This window comes from Panthera uncia, assembly GCF_023721935.1.
Source record: "Panthera uncia isolate 11264 chromosome B2 unlocalized genomic scaffold, Puncia_PCG_1.0 HiC_scaffold_24, whole genome shotgun sequence".
NCBI lineage: Eukaryota > Metazoa > Chordata > Mammalia > Carnivora > Felidae > Panthera > Panthera uncia.
Window position 1 is genome coordinate 75,749,584 of NW_026057580.1, and position 23,429 is coordinate 75,773,012.

The 23,429-nt window shown below is 35.2% G+C and overlaps 1 protein-coding gene across 2 annotated transcripts in view; it reads right to left on the reverse strand.

Annotated features, from left to right (window-relative positions):
- The window catches only part of CEP85L (centrosomal protein 85 like), a 154,503-nt gene that overhangs the window by 43,768 nt on the left and 87,306 nt on the right, over positions 1-23,429 (reverse strand). For both annotated transcript variants that reach the window (XM_049654252.1, XM_049654251.1), the window contains exon 5: positions 15,715-15,832. In XM_049654252.1, the coding sequence (XP_049510209.1) occupies positions 15,715-15,832 (118 nt within the window). The remainder of the gene's footprint in view (positions 1-15,714; positions 15,833-23,429) is intronic.

Sequence of the window (23,429 nt, forward strand, 5' to 3'; positions counted from 1 at the left end):
TAAGAAAGGAGAGAAAATGGAATTGTATTAAATGCTCGAGTAAAAGCACAAAAGGCAGACAAAGTGGAAGACAAAAATAGGAACAAAGAACAAGAGCAAAAAAAACAGTAACAAACATGGTTGGTTTTAACCCAACTGTATCAATAATCACTTTAAATGTAAATAGTATAAATACATCAACTGAAAGACAGAGACTGCCTCAATGGGTCCTAAAACAAGACCTGACTATATGCTCCCTACAAGAAACCCACACTAAAAATAATAACACACACAGATTAAAAGCAAAGGGATGGAAAAAGATACGTCATGCTAACTTCTCATCAAAAGAAAGTAGAATAGCTATGTTAATTTCAGAAAAAGCAGACTTTACAGCCAGGAAAGTTATCAGGAACCAAAATGAGCATTACAGGAAAGGGTCAATACTCCAAGAAGCCTTAGCAATCCTTAATGTGTATATGCTTAACAACAGAGCAGCAACATATGTGCTGTAAAAACTGAGAGAACTACAGGAGAAACAAATGAATCTACTATAGTAACTGGAGACTTTAACAACCCTCTATCAGAAATGAACAGACCCATCAAGTAGAAAATTACTAAGAACACAGTTGAACTAAACAGCATCAACAACTGCCTGGATGTAATTGACATGTATAGACTACTTCAGATTACACATTCTTCTCAAGCTCATACAGAACATTTACCAAAATAGACCACATTTTGGGTGATAAAACATGTCTTAACAAATTTAAAAGAAGAAGGATCAAACAATATATGCTCTCAAACCATAATGTAATTAAACTAGAAATCAACAGAAAGGTAGCTATAAAAATCCCAAAATACTTGAAGATTAAATAGTACACTTCTAGATAACTTATGGATCAAAGAAGAAATATCAAGAGAAATTTTAAAATATTCTGTACTAAAGGGAAATGAAAATACAGATTATCTAAAATTTGTGGGATGTAATTAAAGCAGTGCTTTGAGGGAAATTTATAACGTCACATGCATATATTAGAAAACAAGAAAGGCTTAAAATCAATTTTCTAAGCTTCCACATTGGAAACTAGACACAGAAAAATAAATCAAATCCAAAGTATAGAAGAATAAAAATTAAAGCAGAAATCAGTGAAACTGAAAACAGGAAATCAATATAGAAAATCAACAAAATCAAAACTCATTCTGGAAAAGATCTATAAAATCAATAACCTTCTAGTTCAGGCTAACTAAGAAAAAAGAAAGAAGACACAAATTTATTAATATCAAATTTTAAGGGCAATCATCACTACAGATCCCATGGACATTAAAAAATATAATAAAGGATTATTATGAACAACTTTATGCCAATAAATTTGATGACCTAGATGAAATAGACTAATTTCTTGAAAACCACAACCTGCCAAAACTCATACAAAAAATAAATAATCTGAAGAGGCCAATTAAAGAAATTAAATCAATAATTAATCACTTTCTAACACAGAAAGCACCAGGCCCAGATGGGTTTACTGGTGAATTCTACCAAGCATTTAAAAATGGAAGAAATCAGGGGTGCCTGGGTGGCTCAAGTCAGTTGGGTGTCCGACTTCGGCTCAGGTCATGATCTCGCGGTCTGTGAGTTCAAGCTCCGCGTCAGGCTCTGTGCTGACAGCTCACAGCCTGGAGCCTGTTTCAGATTCTGTGTCTCCCTCTCTCTCTGACCCTCCCCCATTCATGCTGTGTCTTTCTCTGTCTCAAAAATAAATAAACGTTAAAAATAAAAAAATTTAAAAAAAAATAAAAAAATAAAAAATAAAAATGGAAGAAATTATACCGACTTTCTACAATCTCTTCCAGACACAGAAGCAGAAGGAATACTTCTAACTCATTCTATGAGGCCACAATTACCCTAATACCAAATGAGACAAAAACATTACAAGAAAACTATAAGGGCATCTGCCTGGCTCACTTGGAAGAGTATGCGACTCTTGATCTCAGTGTCATGAGTTCAAGCCCCACGTTGGGTGTAAAGATTACTAAAAAAAAAAAATTGTTTTAATTTTTAAAAAAAGAAAGCTACAGACCAATATTTTACATAAATGGATCCTCAAAAAAATAGCAAACTGGATCTAACAATGTATAAAAAGAATTATTCACCATGACCAACTGAAATTTATCCCAGCAATTTAGGCTGGTTCAACATTCAAAAATCAATTAATGTAATCCATCATATCAACAGTCTACAGAGGAAAAAACATTATGATCACATCAATTAAATGTAGAAAATAATTCTGACAAAATTCAACACTCATTCATGCAAGAAACTATAACCAAACTTGGAATAGAGGCAAACTTACTAAACTTGATAAAGAACATCTAGAAAAAAACTATAGCTAGCAGCAGTTAATGGTAAGAAACTTGAAGCTTCACCAGGAACAAGGCAAGGATGTTCCTCCCACCACTGATTTTCTACACTGTACTGGAAATCCTAGGGAATGCAATAAAACAAGAGAAGGAAATAAAATGTATGCCAGTTGGGCAGAAAAAAGAATTAAAACAGTTTTGTTCACAGATGATATAATCACTTATATAGAAAATCCAAGAAAACAGATCAAAACAAAAACAAAAACAAAAACAAAAACAAAAAAACCCACCTCCTGAAACTAATAGGAAAATAATACCTAGGTTGCAAGAAACAAGATTAATATATGAAAGTCAGGTGTTTTCCTATATGCCAGCAATGAACAAGTAGAATTTGAAATTTAAAACACATTGGCATTTACATTAGCACCCCCAAAATGAAATAAGTATAAATGTAACAAAGTACAAGATATAAGGAAAGTTACAAAACTCTGATCAAAGACAATAAAGAAGGATGAAATAAACAAAGAGATATTCCATGTCCACGGACAAACTCAATACTGTCAAGATGTTAAGTTTCACCCAACTTAATCCATAGATTCAAGGCAATCTCAGGCAAATCCAAACAAGTTATTTTGTGGGTAGCAACAAACTGATTGTAAAGTTTCTACGAAAAAACAAAAGACCCAGAATAGTCAACATAATATTGAAGGAAAAGAACAAAGATGCAGGACTGACCACCTGATGTCAAGACTTACAATAAATCTACAGTAATCTAGAGTGTATGGCATTGAGGAAAGACCAAACAGGTCAGTGGAAAAGAAATGAAAGCCTAGAAATAGATCCACATATAAATACAGCCAACTGATTTTTGACAAAAACACAAAGGCAGTACAATGGAGCAAAGAAAGTCTTTTCAACAAATGATGCTGGAACAATGGAACATCTATATGCAAGAAAATGAATCTAGACACAGGCTTTACACTTTTCACAAAAATTAACACAAAATGGACTACAGACCTAACTGTTAAAATGGAAAACTATAAAACCCCTAGAAGATAACATAGAAAAAAACCTAGATATGACAATAACTTTTAGATACACTACTAAAAGTAAGATCCATAAAAGAAACAAATGGGGGCACCCGGATGGCTCAGTTGGTTAAGCATCCAACTCTTGATTTCGGCTCAGGTCATGATCTCATGGTTCATGGGATTGAGCCCCGCATTGGGCTCTGTGCTGACAGCATGGAGCCTGCTTGGATTCTCTCTTTCCCTCACTCACTGCTTGTGCTCTTGCTTTCTCTCTCAAAATAAATAAACATTTTTTTAAATGTTTAAAAAAAGAAACAAATGATAAGCTGGATTTCATTAAAAATTTAAGCTCTGCAGAAGACATTATCAAGAAAATGAGAAGATAAGCCACATACTGGCAGAAACTATTTGCAAAAGACACATATGATGAAGGATATGTATCCAAACTATACAAAGAACTCCTAAAACTCAACAATAAAAAACAACACAAATTTTAAAAATGGGGGAATGACCTGAACAAACAGTTATCTCACTGAAGAAAATATACAGATGACAAATAAACATATGAAAAGATGTTCAAAATCAAATGTCTTTAGGGTATTGCAAATTGAAACAACAATGAGCTACCTACCACTATATACCTATTAGAATGGCCAAAATCAAAAACTCTGCACACCAAATGCTGGTGAGGATATGCAACAACAGAAACTTTTGTTTATTACTGGAGGGAATGCAAAGTAATATAACCACTTTGAAAGATCTTGGCAGTTACTTAAACATACTCTTACCATATGATCCAGCAATGTGTTCCTTGGTATTTACCCAAATGAATAGAAAATATGCTACACAAAAAGCTTCACATGAAAGTTTACAGCAGCTTTATTCATATTTGCCAAAACTTTAAAATAACTAAAATTTCCTTCAGTAGATGAGTGGACAAATAAACTATGGTACATACAGGCAATGGGATATTATGCAGCACTAAAAAGAAATAAGCTATCAATATGATGATGGGGCACCCTGGGTGGCTCAGTGGTTGAGCATCTGATTCTTGAATTTGGCTCAGGTCATAATGCCAGGGTTGTGGGATCAAGCCCCACACCTCAGGCTCTGTGCTGAGCGTGGGGCTGCTTGGGATTTTCCATCTCTCTCTCTCTCTCTCTCTCTCTGCCCAGCACCCACCCTACTTGCCCATGTGCATGCATGCCTGCACGCTCTCTCAAAAAAAAAAAAAAAAAGACACAGAGGAAACTTAAATGTGTGTCATGAGGTGAAAGAAGCCAATCTGAAAGGATATATACTGTATGATTCCAACTATATCACATTCTGGAAGAGGCAAAACTATGGAGACAGTTAAAAGATTGGTTGTTGCCAGAGGTTAAAGGAGAGGAGGGATTGAACAGGCAGAGCACAGAGTTTTAGGGCAGTGAAACTATTCTGTACAATACTACAATAATACATATGGGTCATTATACATTTGTCCAAATTCACAGAATTGTAACACCTAGTGTGAACCTCAATGTAATCTACGGCCTTTGGGTGATGATAATGGGTCAGTACAGGTTCAACTGTAACAAAGATATCCTGTGACAGAGGATGTCAACAGTGGAGAAAGCCGTAGGTATGTGGGGGCACAGGATATATGAGAACTCTGTACATTCTGCTCAATTTTGCTGTGAACCTAAAACTGTTCTAAAATATAAAATTTATTAATTTTACAAATAAGTTAATACAGATGTTTCTACTACAATGAAATATTCCTGGAAAAGCACTCAAAAACCAAGCACTAAAAATAGGGCTTAAGGGAAAAGGAAAGGCAATAGTCCATTCAAAGACTACGCAACTTAAACCAGATTACTAATCAAAATAGTAACTGGGGACAAGAGCTGAACTTCTTGGGCAGGCAGTCACAGTTAATATTAAATGCTGGCATCACTTTAATTAGAGCAGGTCTGGTGGGTATTGAGATGACAGAGGTAGAACTCTGCAATATGGGGACTACATTCAGGTGGGTAGGAGGCAACACGACCTGCCAGGAACTGAAGCTGCTAAAGGAGGGAGTGCATGTCTCAAGGCAGTACAGTACAATTTTCTGAAAATGAAACTTGAAGAGGCTTCTGCTGCCAAGGCAGCAGGTGAGCCTAGGCCTGTTCTGCAGCCTGCCGAAGATCCTAATTTTACTCACACTATTCTAAATCCCCTTGCCTGGAAAAACAAAACAAAAACCACATATGAACCAATGAGACTTGAAAACTATACTGACCTCATTGTACCATTCATGTATGAGCAAATCTGCACTACAGAAATGTGTTTCATAACAAGACAAATTGGACAACTTCTACATGAAATTAAGCAGACAGAAAGAGAAAAGCCTGAAGCCAGAACTGCTTTAAGCCCTTAAATTGCTTTTTCAGCCAGAGTGTCTTACAACCACTGAGTCTGCGAAGAAAGCCGGTCTTCCCTTCATTTCTATAACAATATGCAACCCCCACTCCCACGCCCCTCCACCATGCTCCTTCACAACTTGTGCTCTTTTACTGACTTCTAAAATACTGCTGTTCCCTGTCGTTACTTACAGTTCCCATTTTCTTCACTCCCTGGAAGAAGTGATCATGCCCAAGCTTCAACCACCACCTGGGTGGACTGACAAGTCCTATATTTCTAACCTCTCCCTTAGACCTACCTATGAATATCAGCCTCATTCTTCATCTTAGTCCCAAATTTACAATATAATAATATATAAGCATAACTCATTATTTTTCTCCTCTAATAGAACTTACTCCTGATGTAGTTGTCTCTATCCTGGCCTTTGGCAATAAAAGCCAATCAATTTTGCCCATCTGAAACTAGGCAATCACTTCTCTCACCACATTAAAGTCATCAAATCAAGCCCATGCTTGGTCACACAGATGTGTAATAAATATTCTTCCTTTTGTCTTAACCAACATTGTTGTTAAATTCAGATGTCCATTTAACTTTTGGACTATTGATAAGAGCTTCCTGCCTGGTTTCTGCTCCAATACCATCCATCTTAAATCCAGGGTCTATTACGCCCCAGGGGTGACCAAACTAGAACACTTCAGAGATTGAAAGGGGGTGCTATTAATCACTTATGGGAGTACAACAGGCATTAACTGAAACTGTAGCTAAAACAGGGACAAATGGGTCCCTTACTTTTTAAGCCCTTGATACAACTTGACCCCTGCCTTACCTCTCTCTAAGCACACCTCTTACCACTACTCTCTCTCACTTTGCACTTCATCCATACAGAATAATGTGTAGTTTTCCAAATGCTTTATCTTTGAGCTTCTTCACACACAATATAGCATGCCTGAAGCACTATTTCTCCATTTCCTTAACCTGCCTAAATTCTTTTACTTCATCAGGTTCTCAGATCAGATGTCCTTTCCTACAGGAAGCTTAAGCCTCCCTCTGCAAGGCTAGTTTATCTGTTCTTAGTAGGGATTCCCATATTACTTCATATATATCCCATTTGGGCACCTCCAACTTACTGCAATTATCTCTTGTTTATCAGTCTTCCTCACTGGATTGTACACTTTTTGATGAAAAAACCAACTTCATTCACATTTATATTACTAGAGCCTACATGGTGCCTTATCCACAGTAAACAAGTAATTTCTGAAGAAATGGATAAACATGTTTTTTGATACAGTCTCTCTCTGTGGGATTCAAGATCATGAATACAGAAAGTATCCTTCACTTTTGCTGCCCCAGAATTTAACACATTAGGTATTTATGTTTTGTTGAATGAGCTCATTCGTAAAGGTGGGACTCATTTATAAAATGCTCATTAAAACCACAAAACTTGGTAGTAGAAAAAATGGCTGAAGGAAAATGAAATAGAAAAAATTACATAAATAGAAAAAGGATAAAATGGAAAGAAAACAAGAAATGATGCATCAATGAAGCGTAATTAAATATTATCTGCTTGGTCTATTCCAAGGTTCACATCTATGTTAAAAGAAGACATCTCTTCTTCAGTTTTTAACAAAAGATAAAAAGGATCCTTCACATTTTTTCCCCCTAAGAAGCCTTGTTAACCACAGGTTAAAATTTTGGTATAGGGCATTATAAAGATAAATCACTCTTCAGTTCCAGCAATTTTACTACTAAAACAATCTAGGAAGTGTGAATTTTTGGATAAAAACCTAGTTCTCATTTTCTACCTATGAGATTTGCTGATATTTAACTTTCAGGTCATCTTGATCGTAGGCTGTTCAAAGTTTTTAACAGTCGAATAGAGTTATTTACCCAAAATATGTTTTACATCTATAAATTCATAAAAGAATGTTATTTTATGTCAAAAATTTACTTTCTTTAACCTAGAATATACAGAATATTAAAAATATATTTTTCTTTGTTTAATTTGCTACGGAATTAGGATGAGTAAGGTATGTGCCCCAAATTGTGCACATATAAAATGCTATGCATAAAAAATAACATTGTTCATACATCTAAGATAAAAATTCCTTTGCTATTCTTCACAGAAATTGAAGAAATAACTCTAAAATCTGTGTGGAACCACAAAAGACCCCAAATACCGAAAGTAATCCTGAGGGGGAAAATAAAGGAAAAAAATTAAAGCCAGAGGGATCATGCTTCTGGATTTCAAACTATAGTAAAAAGCCATAGTAATAAAAACAGTATGATACTGGTACAAAAAAGACAGATCAATCAATGTAACGGAATAGAGAGCCCAGAATTAAATCCTGGCATATACAGTGAACTGATATTTGACCAGAGAACCAAGAATACCCTATGGGGAAAGGAGAGTCTCTTTGACACGTGTGCTGGGAAAACTGTACAAACACATGCAGAACAATGAAATCGAGCCCCTATCTCACACTACTCACAAAAACTAACTTGAAATGGATCAAAGACTTAAAAGATCTGATATCATAAAACTCCTAGAATGAAACATAGGGGGAAAACTCATCAATACTGGTCTCAACAATGATTTGCTTTTTAGACATGATGCCAAAAGCCCAAACAACAAAAAGCAAAAATCGACAAATGGAACTATATCAAACTCAAATGCTTCTGCATAGCAGCAGATCTAATATAACAAAATGAAAAGAAAAACTATAGAATAAGAAAATATTTCAGAAAACTATGTATCAGAAAAGAATTAATATCCAAAATATAAAAAGAACTCAAGTCAATTTAATAATAAAAAATTAATCCAATTAAATATGGGGCAAAAGACCTAAATAGACATTTTTCCAAAGAGGGTATCAAAATGGCCAACAGACACATGGGAAAATGTTCCACTTCATTAATCATCAGGAAAATGCAAATTAAAATCACAGTGAGATACCATGTCATACCTGTTAGAATGATTATCATCAAGAAGACAAATACCAGATGCAGGTGAGGATGTGGTGAAAAAAGAACTCTTACACACCACTGGTGGGGGTTAATTGGTACAGCCACCATGGACCAATAAAATAGATCTACCATATAATCTAGCCATCCCATTTCTGGGTATATACCCAAAGGAAATATGTAAACAGGATTCTGAAAGTATATACCCTCCCATGTTTATCACAGCATTATTCATAATAGGTCAGATATGGAAATAACCCAAATGCCTATCAATAGATAAAAATGATGTGTTAAATGTACACAGTGGAATATTATCCAGCCATGAAAAAGGAAGATATCCTATGATTTATAACAACATGAATGGACCTTAAGCACATTATGTTCAGCAATATAAGTCAGAAGGAGAAATATTAAGGACTATATATCACTTATATGTAGAATCTACAAAAAGTTAAACCTGTAAAAAACAGAGTAACTGGTGGTTACCAGAGGATGGGGGAGTTGGGAGGTGGAAATTTGAATAATGGTGTATAAGGATATAAACTTGTATAAGGGTACTAAGGAGTAGTAAATAAGCCATAGAAATTTAATGCGAAGTGTAATGAACATGGACAATAATATGTAGTACAATTATGTAATGTAATAAATACTGCTACTTTAACAAACATAATACATAAGTGTGTTAAATAGTGTGCTGTGCACCTTAAACTTATACATTAAATGTCAAATGAATCAATAAAAAATTGAAAAGCACTGTTCAAACACCAAAATACTTTATTTGCTAAGAAATATTTTTTATTATATTTATTGGTTCTTTTAAACCCTTGCCATTTATCAGCTCTCTCTATATATCTACTAAAAAAAATTCATCTCCTATATTTATAATATCCATTTAGTACTTTGGGTTTTCCTTGATTCCCTTTTATTAATTTTCCTTATCTTTTGAAGACTAATTTCTCAACCATATTTTAATTCCCCACATAATTTTAAATCCTTCTAACATTTTCAGCAACCCTCTTTTCTATATCCCTTCAGCTATTTCTATATGTCCTTGTAGACTGACTTGGAGAGCCCTCTACTGGCCTGATGCTATGTCAAAAAACAATTTCTTCAGCTTTCAGATGCATACTAAGATACACATGCCTCTGGAAATATAATAATTGTGTGATTCAAGTTAACCCTTTATTCAGAATAAGAAAGTTACAAAGAAAAACTGCATGGCTCTACAGAATTGTCTTCAAAAAAAATTATACTACTTACATAGTATAAAAATACCACTTTTAAAGAACTGTACACTATTAATCTCAGTCCCATAGAGCCTTACTATCATGGGATAGAACTAGTAGATAAGATCACACTGCAATGACCTACTCTGAGTTATTAGTAACTGAAGTATGGTAAACAAGCTGGAGTCTCTGTTAAATATTTTTGCCTCAAGTATTCTGATAATTAGTTGGTCTTCAATATTTCCTGACTTTAATACACCAATTCCTTGAACATATGTAAACAAGTTTGAAAATACAATGGAAGAAAAAAAATCCCACCTAAAATGATTTAATTCAAGAAATAAAGACCTTAATTAGGAAGACAAAAAAATTCCACAAATAGAAGTATATAACTCTATAAAGTTATGAATTCTCACTTTTGACCCTAATAAAAATGCCAATAGTTTATATTCTTTGGGAAATAAGCCAATCATAAAGTCAATACAGAAAAACATACAAACAATTTTTAAGATAAATTCTTTAAAAAAAAAGTAATAATTGGGGAAAGTCACCCTTCCAGCCATATAAATTTTGTTATAAGGTCTCAAAGACCCTCTGTCTATGTTCCAATTAGACTGTACTCTCAATGGCAAAACTAACCTCATTCACATTTCTATTCTGTGCACCTACACACTGCTTTACCTACAGTAAACACAAATTTTGAAGGAATAGGTAAACATGTTTACCTATATAGTCTCTCCCAATGTAGTTTGAGATTCATCAAGGTAGGAACTATTCTTTACCTTTGTGACCTCATAATTTAACACAGTGGATGTTTAGTAACTGTTCTGTTAAATGGGTCCATTAGTGAAGACAGAACTTATTTGTAAAATGTTCATTAAAATTATAGAGACTTCATGATAGAAAGTAATAGATACAAGAAAAAGAAATAGAATGACATAGACAGAAAATATTATGACAAATTCAGAAAATGTATTTTCAAATCAAATTATAAGACAAAGGGCTTCTAAAATCAGTAAGCAAAAAACCAGTACCTAACAGAAAAACAAGCAAAGGATATGAAATGACATTTCACAGAAAAGAAATATGAATGGGGCCTTAGATATATAAAAAGAAATTCAACATCACTCAGGAGAAAAACAGATTAAAACCATATGAAGAAAACGAGAAAGATCTTACATCAACAACCTAACTTAACAACCTAAGGGATTAGAAAAAGGAGAATAAACGAAATCCAAAATTATCAGAAGGAATGAAATAATAAGGATTAAAACAGAGATAAATGAAATAGAGAAAATAAAAATAGAGAAAGTTAATGAAACCAAAATTTGGTTTTCTGAAAAAAAAATCAACAAAATTGACAAACCTTCACCTAGATGGTTTAAGGAAAAAAAACTCAAATTACTAAAATCATAAATGATAATGGGGACATTAATATCAATTTTGAAGAAATAAAAAGGATTGTAACAGAGTACTGTGAGTGATTAACTGTATGCCAACAAATTGGATAAACCAAATGCAATGGACAAGTTACTAGAAACATAAAACCTCGATCTAAATCATGAAGAAACAGAAAATCTGAGCAGACCTATCTGTAAGAGACTGAATCACTAATCAAAACTCTGCCCTTTAAAAAAGCCCTTGCCCTGGACCTGATGGCTTCACTGGTGAATTCTACCAAACATGTTAAAAACAAAAACAAAGAAAGAAAAAAATGAACACCAATCCCTTTCAAACTTTTCCAAACACCGAAAGAGAAGAAACTACTCTTCCTAAGTCATTCTATGAAGCAAGCATTATTTGATACCAAAGCCAGACAGCACAAGAAAACTACAGACCAGTATCTTTTGATGCCAAAATCCTCAACAATAGTTACAATCTGAATGCAGCAGTATTTTAAAAGGATTATAATCTATGACCATGTAGAATTTATTCCTGGAATGTGAGCATGGTTCTATATTTGAAAACTGATCAATGTAATATACCACATTAACAGAATAAAGGGAAAAACCCATACTCATCTCAATTGATGTCAAAAAAGCACATGACAAAATTCAGTATCTTTCATGATTAAAACACAAAAACTAGGAATGGAAGAAAACTATTGAAAGAATACTATTTCAACATAATAAAAGCTATATAGTAAAAACTGATAGCAAACATTATACTCAATGGTGAAAGACTGAAAGCTTTTCCTCTAAGATCAGGAACAAGGCAAGGATTCCACTTTCCCCACTTTTATTCAACAGAATACTGGAAGTTACAGCCAGAGGAATTAGGCAAGGAAAAGAAATACATGGCATCCATATTGGAAAGGAAGGTAAAACTATCTCTGTTCACAGATGATATAATCTTGCATGTAGAAAATCCTAACAATTCCACAAAAAACTTGTTAGAACTATTGAGTAAATTCATCAATGTATTAGGATACAAAGTCAATACACAAAAATCTGTTGCATTTCTATGATGCATTAACAATGAACAATCTGAAAAGGAAATTATGAAAACGATCCCATTTATGACAGTATCAAAAAGAATAAAATACTCAGGAATTAACCAAGGAGGTTTGTGAAAGACTTGTATAATAAAAATTACAAAACACTGCTGAAAGAAATTGAAGAAGACATAAATAAATGGCAATACATTTCATGTTCATGGTTTGGAAAACTTAATATTATGAAGATGTTAATAATACTCAAAGTGATCTAGTGATCTACAGATTCGATTCAATCCCTATCAAAATCACATTATTTTGCAAAAGGAGAAAAAGCCACCCTAAAGTTCATATAGAATCTCAAGGGACCACAAATAGCTTAAAGAATCTTAAAAAGAAGAAAAACCTGGGGGACTCACACTTCCAGACTTCAAAACTTAATACAAAGCCACAGTGATCAAAACAGTGTGGTGCTGTTATGAATAATGTGTGGATAATGAAAGACATATATAGACCAATGGAATGGAATATAGAGCCCAGAAATTAACCCTGGCATACACGGTCAAATGATTTTGGATCAGGTGCTAAGACCATTCAATGTGGAAAAGAGTCTTTTCAACAAATAGTGCTGAGAAAACAGGATTATCCACATGGAAAGAATGAAGCTGGACCCTTGCCAAATACCATATACAAAAATTACTCACAGTAGGTCAAAGAGCTGAACATTAGACCTAAAACTATAAAACTCGTAAAAGAAAACATGTAGCAAAAGCTTCAAGACAATGAATTTGGCGATATGTCTTGGATATTACCCCAAAGGCACAGGCAATAAAAGAAAAAGTAGACAAACTGGACTTGAAAAATTAAAAAAATTTTGTGCATCGGGGCGCCTGGGCACCTCACTTGGTTAAGCGTCCGACTTTGGCTCAGGTCATGATCTCGCAGTCCATGAGTTCGAGCCCCGCATCGGGAGCCTGCTTCAGATTCTGTGTCTCCCTCTCTCTCTGTTTCTCTCAAAAATAAATAAACATTAAGAAAAATTCTTAAAAAAATTTCTGTGAATGAGAAGACATTGCCAACAGAGCTTGAGTTTTTCTCTTTCCTCCTCTCTCTGTGCCTCTCCCACCGTCCCTCCCACTCTCTCTCTCTCAAAAAATAAACATTAAAAAAAAAAGAAGACATACCAAGAGCCAATAAGCCATAAAAAGATGCTCATACCACTAATCTTTAAGAAAATGCTTATCAAAACTACAATGAGATATCACCTCATACCCATTGGGATGGCTACTATCAAAAAACAAAACAAAAAATAACAAGTGTTGGTGCCATGTGGACAAACCAGAACCCTGTAATACTGCTGGTGGAAATGCAAAACGGTACAGTCACTATGGAAAACAGTATGGTGCTTCCTCAAAACCTTAAAAATAGAATTACTATATGATCCCACAATTCTACTTCTGGGTATATACTCAAAAGGACTGAAGGCAGGGTCTTCAAGAGATATTTATATACCCATGTTCAAATAAATATAAAAAATGTTCATGGCAGCATTACTTACTAGAGCTAATATGTGGAAGCAGACAAAATGCCCGTCAACAGATGAACGGATAAAACAAACTGTGATATACAAATGATGGAATATTATTCAGCCTTTAAAAGGAATGAAACTCTGACACATGCTAGTGTATGGATGAACCTGGAGGAAACTATACTAAGTAGATTAAGGCAGTCACAAAAAGACAAATACCGTATGATTTATTTTACACAAGATGATTGGAGTAATCAAAATCATAGAGACATAAAGTAGAACAGTAGTTGCCAGGGGTTGGGGAGGTGAATAGACAGTTGCTGTTTAACGGGTACAAAATTTCAGTTTTGTAAGATGTGAAGAGGTATGGAAATGGATGGTGGTGATCGTTGCAAAATATTATAAGTGTATTTGCACCACTGAACTGCACACTTAAAAATGGTTAGGATGGGGGTGCCTGGGTGGCTCAGTCGGTTAAGCGTCCGACTTCAGCTCAGGTCATGATCTCACGGCTCGTGAGTTCCAGCCCCGTGTTGGGCTCTGTGCTGACAGCTCAGAGCCTGGAGCCTGTTTCAGATTCTGCGTCTCCCTCTCTCTCTCTGACCCTCCGCCGTTCATGCTCTGTCTCTGTCTGTCTCAAAAGTAAATAAACGTTAAAAAAAAATTTTTTTTTAAATGGTTAGGATGAAAAAAAACGGTTATGATGGTAGATTTTATGTTCTATGATGCTATGTTATCTTTCTATGATGGTAGAAATTATGTATTTTAACAGAATTCTAACATTTTTTTAAAACTACGGAGATAACTCCACCATCCTACCCTTTATGCAAACCCACTAGAAAGGCAAAAATCTCACAGTGTGTTAATACAATAGCGATTTGACAACATCAGTAAAAGTAACCAACTCTTATAATACCTATAAATTTCACTAGAGAGAATTTAAGTTAAAAACACTCGCATGAGCAAAACAGTGTTTTATTCTCCACAACATTATTCATAGTAGCCCCAAACAAGAGACAACCCAAATTCTGACTAGTAGGGACAAGATGAATAAATTCTGCTATCTCCATAAAATGGGAAATCAATCAGCGGTAAAAGCAAAGGAAAAGGATGTTGTCTTTGTAATGACATAGAAATAATCACTGAAATTGTTTTAACAGAAGTACAGTTGACCCGCATTACTTTAGTTTCAGGTGTGCAACATAGTGATTCGACAAGTCTATCTGTTACGCTGTGCTCACGACAAGTGTAGCTACCATCTGTCACCATACAACACTATTACAAGACCACTGACTGCATACCCTGTTCTGTACCTTTTAACCCCCATGCCTTATCCATTCCATAACTGGAAGTCTGTAACTCCCACTCCCCTTCACCTGTTCTGCCCATTCCTCCAGGCAACCATCAGTTTGTTCTCTGTATTTCTGAGTTTTTCTCTGCTTTTTTAATCACTGCATTTTATATAATTTATGTAATATAAAGGAGAAAAGCAAGATGAATGGATAATGTATATATTTTGATACTTTTTGTGAAGATAGAGGAATAAAATACATTTATATCTGCTAGTGATACATATCAACTCTAGAAGGATACACTAGAAACTGGTAGCAGTAATTCCTGTGTGGGGTGTGAACCTGACATCTAGAAGGGGATGTGAACCTGACATCTAGAAGACAATTCTTGGGACATCTTTTACTATGTATGTAAACATGAACATGATTAATTAAAAAGCATCCTAATATTACAAGGTCAGCATATAATTAACACATACTTTATTAATAAACAACAACTACAAAATTCTCTACACCTTACCTGCAAACTAGCCACAAAAGAATCTTCACAGTTCACATAATGTCCTAACATGGCATGTTGTGCCCATATTTCATTATCCCTTATCCTCTCGTGTAAGTGGCTAATTTGCTGCTTCTGCCTGCAAAACATAAATTGAGGAGACATTATAAAGAATATGCTTTTCTAAGAGACCATTTAAGAGTAGAACTTTATTCCAATAATTTAATGTAAGAGTTAAGAGTATTATCAATATTAACATTCATAATAGGGAAATTTAAAAAACCACCACACCATGGGTTATGCCGAATACAGAAAGGGTATTTATACTGTAGAGTATTTCTTGCGTTTTATAAAATACAGTATTTTGTAGACTATCCTTCTTAGTAATAACAAAGTCATGTTTTGCTTCCTTTCTTCTGGTTACCTAATATAATAAATGTTATGTCCTCAATTTAGAATGCCTTTACCTTAAAACCCATTATTTTCATCCATGCAAATTCTGTTTAACACTGACAGTTCTGAGAATCTCACTGTCAGAGATGAAAGGTATTTTCGCAAGTATCATCCTAACTGCTGTTCTAGGCCTGCATCTTCTCAGCAACATCCTAGGTTACACAGTCTACACATAACCATCTCCAATGATGGAGAACTCACCTGGTGACAGAGTTTGCATCTTTGGAAAGCTCAGATGTTTCACTTTAATGGAACTTCATGTTGGAAACAGACACACTGAAGTTCAAATCTTTCCTCAGCAACTCATAGCTTACTTCAATCAAGTTATTTAACTTTTGTGAATATGTACCCTTATATACAGTTGATGCCTGAACAATGTGGGGGTTATGGGCACTGACCCTCCCTGCCCTGTCATGCAGTTAAAACCGGCATATAATATTTGACTCCCCAACAAGTTAACTACCGAAAGCCTGCTGTTGACTGGAAGCCCTACCAATAATGTAAACAGTTGACTAACACATATTTTGTATGCTCTATGTATTATATACTATATTCTTATAATAAAGCTAGAGAAAATGTTATTAAGAAAATCATAAGGAACAGAAAATACATTTATAGTACTGTATTTTCTGGAAAAAAAATGCATGTTATAAGTGGGCATATGTAGTTCAAACCTGTGTTGTTCAGGGTCAACTATATTTGAAAACGGTTATGTAGCTGGTATCCTGTTAAGAGCTTTATATGTATTTTTGACAATCTTCAAAAATCCTTTAATAACAAGTCTCATCATAAGGTTATGAGGAAGAAAGGCTTTTAAGAAAAAGTAAGCATACATGTGGGTAAACATATAGCTTGGTATTTTCCAAAATTACTCACAAAGTAACTTTTGGAGCAAGTTAGCTTATAAGTTTCAGACTGAATCAGAGAACTTATTCTACTCTGAGCCATTTAATTTTTTAGATACACTATCCTTAAAGAAAATTCAAATAGAAAACAAAATAGTAAACAGTTAGGGGCTCCTGAGTGGCTCAGTTGGTTAAGCATCCGACTTCAGCTCAGGTCATTATCTTGCTGTTCCTGGCTTTGAGCCCTGCCATCAGGCTCTGTGCTGACAACTCAGAGCCTGGAGCCTGCTTCGGATTCTGTGTTTCCCTCTCTGCCCCCCCTGACCTGCCCCCCTAGCGCTCTCTCAAAAACAAATAAATGTTAAAAAAAAAAATAGTAAACAGATAAACTAGGAGAGTCACGACACTTGTCAAAGAATTTCAAGCTTTACCAAGAAAACTAAACTTCCTCTTCTGGCCAAGACAGAGTAATAGACACAAGCTGTGCCTTTCTGCCTGACACAATTACAAAATGGAACAAAATACGGGAAACAATGACTCTCAAGACACTGGGCATCAGTTAATTAGGAACAGTGACTTCTGAGGGATGGGCAACAAATGAGGTGAGCTCTATGACTGCCAGAGCCTACTGCTGCAGGCCCTACCCAACACAGGGAAAGAGGCCTCTCTCTGAACTGAAAAGACAAAGCTGGGATGCTGGAGAAACCAAGGCAATCAGAGCTCACAGTGCAGAGTCACCCTGAATATTTAGTTGAGTACTAATGAATAAACACATGAGGAGCTACTTAAAGTGCATATGTGGGGGAGGATGGCAGGTGGTGGTCCACCAAAAAGATAAGAATGAACAGTGCCTGAAGCTTACACGGGTCCTAGAAGTGTGCTTGCTTTCAAATGCCACAGTGGAAAACTTCATAATTCACAGGGCATCATTTAGCAGCACTTTTCAACAAAGGGCAATTCTGACTCCAGAACAAAGTTCAGGAATCCAAACACATGTGACATCCAAAAAATGTTAAAATCTGTAATGCCTAGCGCTTGATCAAAAATTACCAGGCATGCAAAGAAGCAGGATAATATAACTTATATTTTTATTTTTTAAGTGTATTGATTTATTTTGAGAGAGAGAGCAGGGGAGGGGCAGAAAGAGAGTGAGAGAGACAAAATCCCAAGCAGTCTCCACACTGTCAGCGCAGAGCCGGATGCAGGGCTCGAGCCCATGAACTGCAAGATCATGACCTGAGCATCAGTGAGCTGTGGGATTTCTTTAAGAGGAATGTATATATATGTATGTATGTATGTATGTATATATATATATATATATATATATATATATATATATATATATATAATTAGAATCTCTAAAGGGGGGTAGACACAGGAAAAATATTTGTAGAAAACTGGCCAAAATGTTTCCAGATTTAACGAGATCTGTACATCCACAAATCTAAGAATACCAGAGAACCTCAAGCACAAGTAACAAGAAGAAAACTAAACCAAGGAACATTTTAATCAAATGACTTAAAATCAGTGATAAAGATAAAATCTTAAAAGAAGGCTGTGAAAAAAAGATAAGTTCAATCACAAAGACAAAGGTAAAAAGGATAGATGTCTCATCTAAAATAATACAAACAAGAAGACAATAGTACTTTAAAGTATTACATTAAAGTATGAAAATTTAAAAGGTATCAATCTACAGAATTTTTTGCCCAAGGTAATTTTAAAGCAAAATAAAAACTACCAACCTAGAATTCATCAAAGACAGAGGTGAAAGAGACTTTTTTGATAACTTAAAAAGCTCAAAGAATCCATCACAGCAGACTTCAACTATAAGAAATGATAAAGGAACATCTCCAAGTAAAGGAAACCAATACTAAATGAAAATCTGGGATCCACACAAAAGAAGAGCACTAAAAATGGTAACTACATGGACAAATACATAATATACTGTTCTTATTATTTAGATATCTTTAAAAGACAACAGATGGCGTAAAGCAAACAAACAAACTGATAATGTCCTGTGGGGTTTATCATCTTTGTAGAAGTAAAATGTATGACAAAATATCTCACGGACTGGGAGAAGAAAAATGGAAGTATATTTTCATAAGATTCTTATGTTTATACATGAAGCAGTATATGGTAAAGTAATGCTTGAGGGTAGACTACTGCACTTTAAAGATGTATATTATAAACTCTATAGCAACCACTATAATAACTCAATAAAGAGTTATAGCTAATAAGCCAACAAAGGACATAAAGGGAATTATAAAAAAAAAAATACTAATTTAAGAGAAAGAAAAGGGGAACCCAGAACAGATGGGACAATTAGAAAACAAACAGCCAAGACAGGAAATTTAAACTTAACTATATCAATAATTACAAAATGTAAATGGTCTAAATAACTCCAATTAAAAAGCAGACACTGTCCAAATGGATAAAGAGAAAGATTCAACTATATGCTATCTACAAAAAACAAAAACAAAAAAAGCCCCACTATTTTAAAATGTTTATTTATTTATTTTGAGAGAGAGAGAGCAGGCAAGTGGGAAAGGGGCAGAGAGAGAAAGATGGGGGCAGCGAGAGGGAGGGAGGGAGAGAGAGAGAGGGAGGGAGGGAAGATGAATGAGAATGAATCCCAAGCAGGCTTCACTGTCAGCACAGAGCCCAACACTAGGGCTGGATCTCGTGAACCATGAAATCATGATCTGAGCTGAAATCAAAAGTCTGACACTTAACCAACTAAGCCACTCGGGCACTTCCCCCCTTTTTTCAATGGGAAAGGAAAACAAAACACGCTAAAGATACAATTTGGCAAATCTTATTTCTAAAACTATCTGGATCTAGAAGACTTATGATTGTCGATTATACTTTTTTTTAAGTGAAGTATAATTGATATATGACATATTAATTTCAAATATATAACAATGATTGAGTATAACACATTGATGTGTATATATTGTGAAATAACCACCTCAATATATCTTTTTTTAATTTTTTTTAATGTTTTGATTTATTTTTGACAGAGAGAGAGACAGAGCATGAGCGGGAGAGGGGCAGAGAGAGAGACACACACAGAATCCAAAGCAGGCTCCAGGCTCTGAACTGTCAGCACAGAGCCCGACACGGGACTCGAACTCACAGACCACGAGATCATGACCTGAGCCGAAGTCGGATGCTCAACCGACTGAGCCACCCAGGCACCACCTCAATATATCTAGTTAACATCATCTGATTATATTCCTTGAACATTACTTATTTATGCAAGTTTTCCATTTCTTTTCAAGTCAATTTTGGTATTCCTTTAAAATTATTCATTTTCTTCTGTGTGTTCAGATTTGCTGATGTAAGTTTATAATACTGACTTGAAATCCATAATTTTTTATTACTAATATTTTGAATCTTTCTTTTTCCCTGATTAGTAGAACTAAGAGATTTATCCGTTTGATTAATTTCTGCTCTTACTTTTATTATTTCCTTTGTTCTCTTTTATGTTTACTCTTCTTTTACTGGTCTTAAGTTAAACATTTAATTAATTCTCTTTCCTCCCTTTTCTCTACTTTCCTTAATAAAAGAAAAAGACATGAGAAATGGTGATAATTGTCTAACATAGATATTTTGCAGTCCTAGTAAAAATATAAAGAGAAATCAATAGAGTATTTGAAAAGAAAAGACGAAGAATTTTCCAAAACTGATGAAAAATATTAACCTGGAATCAGAAGTACTTTAATCTCCAAAAATACCAAATAGGCACATTGTAGCAAAACAGCTGAGAACAAATAGAAAAAATGATTACATCCAAAAAATAACAAAATTCAATATGGCAGCAGGAAGACTTGTGGATGACAAGAGAAACCAGAGAGCAATGGAATATCTTCAGAGTGCTGAAAGAAAATAACTGCCAATCAAGGCATTACATATCAACCAAAATATCTTTCAAAAACAAAGGTAATATTCATAATAGACAAGAGATGAAAACACCCTAAATGTCCATCAATGGATAAATAAAGAAAAATGTCATATACATACAATGTCTAAAAAGCAGAAGAAATTCTGTCATATGCTACAACACGGATGAACCTTGAGGATGTCATACTAGGTGCAATAAGCAGTCATAAAGGGACAAATACTGCATCATTCCACTTATAGGAGGATTTGACTGGGTTCAGGACATGCTAACCCAAAATATGGCACCTTGGTATACTGAATGTTTTAAGTCAAAGGTTTTGAGGAAATAACAAAAGCAAGGTCACTCTGACCTCCTCCCCATCCTTGCCCTTCTTCCCTAAACAGGTCACAAAACACTCAAGTGGGAGGTGCCCCCCCCCCAAACCCAGAGGAAAGGTACATCCCTATCTCTGAAGACTAAAGGACCCAAGGAAGAATCCTACCAAAAATGCCTTGCTAAATTTCTCCCAGTTTACTACACAATTACCTCATACTTCTTAATCTATCATATTCTTCCATGACTATCCATTCCTCAACAAGCTTAGCATAAAATAGGTCAGTTACTATGGGTCTTCACTTCCTTATAAAGGCTCTTATGTCACATAAAACTTGTATTAAATAAATTTGTATGCTTTTCCACTGTTCATCTGTTTTGTCAGTTTAATTTCAAGATCCAGCCAGGGAGCCCTAAAGGGTCAAGAAAAACTTTTTCCTCCCCTACATTATCAAAAAAATGTGGTCAAACTTATGGAAGCAGAAAAGTATAATGATGGTTTCCATGGGCTGGGGTGAGGAGGACCTGAGGAGTTGTTGCTGAATGGGTACAGAGTTTCAGGCATGCAAACTGAAAAAGTTCTAGAACTCTACTGTAAAAAATTATGCATAAGCTAAAACTGTACTGCATACTTAAAGATGTGTTAAAATGACAGATTTCATGTTATGTGATTTTTTTTTTCTTCACAGTTAAAAAAAAAAAAAGTGAGGGGCACCTGGGTGGCTCAGTCAGTTAAGCGTCTGACTTTGGCTCAGGTCATGATCTCACGGTTTGTAAGTTCGAGCCCCGTTGTCGGGCTCTGTGGTGACAGCTGGGAGCCTGGAGCCTGTTCCAGATTCTGTGTCTCCCTCTCTCTGCCCCTCCCCTGCTCTTGCTCTCTCTCTCTCTAAGAATAAATAAACATTAAAAAAAAAAAAAAAAAAAAGTGAGAGCTGGTACCCAGTGAGTCCCAGACCTTCCTTTTGCCAAAAATTGACTGAAACAGACAGTAAGGTCCTGACCAGAGTAGGGACTATTACAACAGAACAAAAAAGGAATCAGGTAGAATACTTAATAAATATGGCCTTTAAATCAGAAAATATATTTAAAAAATTTAGGTCAAAATTGTGAAATCAAGGAGCTGCTACAACAACTATGTGACTAAAAGAAATATTGGACCTACCTAGAAATGCAGTGATCCTGTCCCTGATCCAGGGAACAAATAAGAACATGCACAAATTCAGTCTCTAGTTGAGAAAATACAAAAAAGCAAAAGTATGTATCTGTTACCTTTGAGAAGGTTCCTTTTCTTTTCTAATTAAATTTGGTTTCTGAAAATAGTTTCCCTTGTGAGTTTTAAAATCCTTAATGGCTGGGGCGCCTGGGTGGCTCAGTCGGTTAAGCGTCCGACTTCAGCTCAGGTCATGATCTTGCGGTTTGTGAGTTCGAGCCCCCTGTTGGGCTCTGTGCTGACAGCCTGGAGCCTACTTTGGATTTTGTGTCTCCCTCTCTATCTGCCCCTCCCCTACTCGCACTCTGTCTCTCTCTCTCAAAAATAAACATTAAAAAAATTTTTTTGTTTAAATCCTTAATGGCTTCTGAAGCCATTATGGATACTACCACCAAATGAATTATGCGCAATATACCATCTTAAATAATTTAACAGAAATGGTTATCAAAGAGACACCCCTCATGCATTACCAAAATAAAAGGAGAGGGGGGAACTGAAATAAAGGGACAGGTAGCAAAAGATCTAGGATGGAATGAGAAAGACTGATGAGAGTTTATTCTTTTTTTAAGTTTTATTTATTTATTTTGAGAAAGAGAGAGAGAGAGGAGCAGAAAGAAAAGGAAAAAGAGAATCCCAAGGAGGCTCCATGGTCAGCACGGAGCCCGATGTGAAACTTGATCTCACGACTACAAGAATGATCATGACCTGAGCTGAAATCAAGAGCTAGACACTTAACCGACTGAGCCACCCAGGCACCCTGAGATTTTATTCTTTTAATTTTCCATGCATTTCCTTTCTCCCAATCTGTTTCAAAAGAGGGCACATAAAAGGAAAAACCTACAACCATGTATATAAATGTATCCTCTATTTCATTAGTTCACATTTTTCAAACTACCTCTAGTACTGTAAACAAGGGATAAAACAGTTTTTGAAGAACCTGTCTTCTCACCCTTGGCTTCCAAAATCAGCTTTCAGGGGCGCCTGGGTGGCACAGTCGGTTAAGCGTCCGACT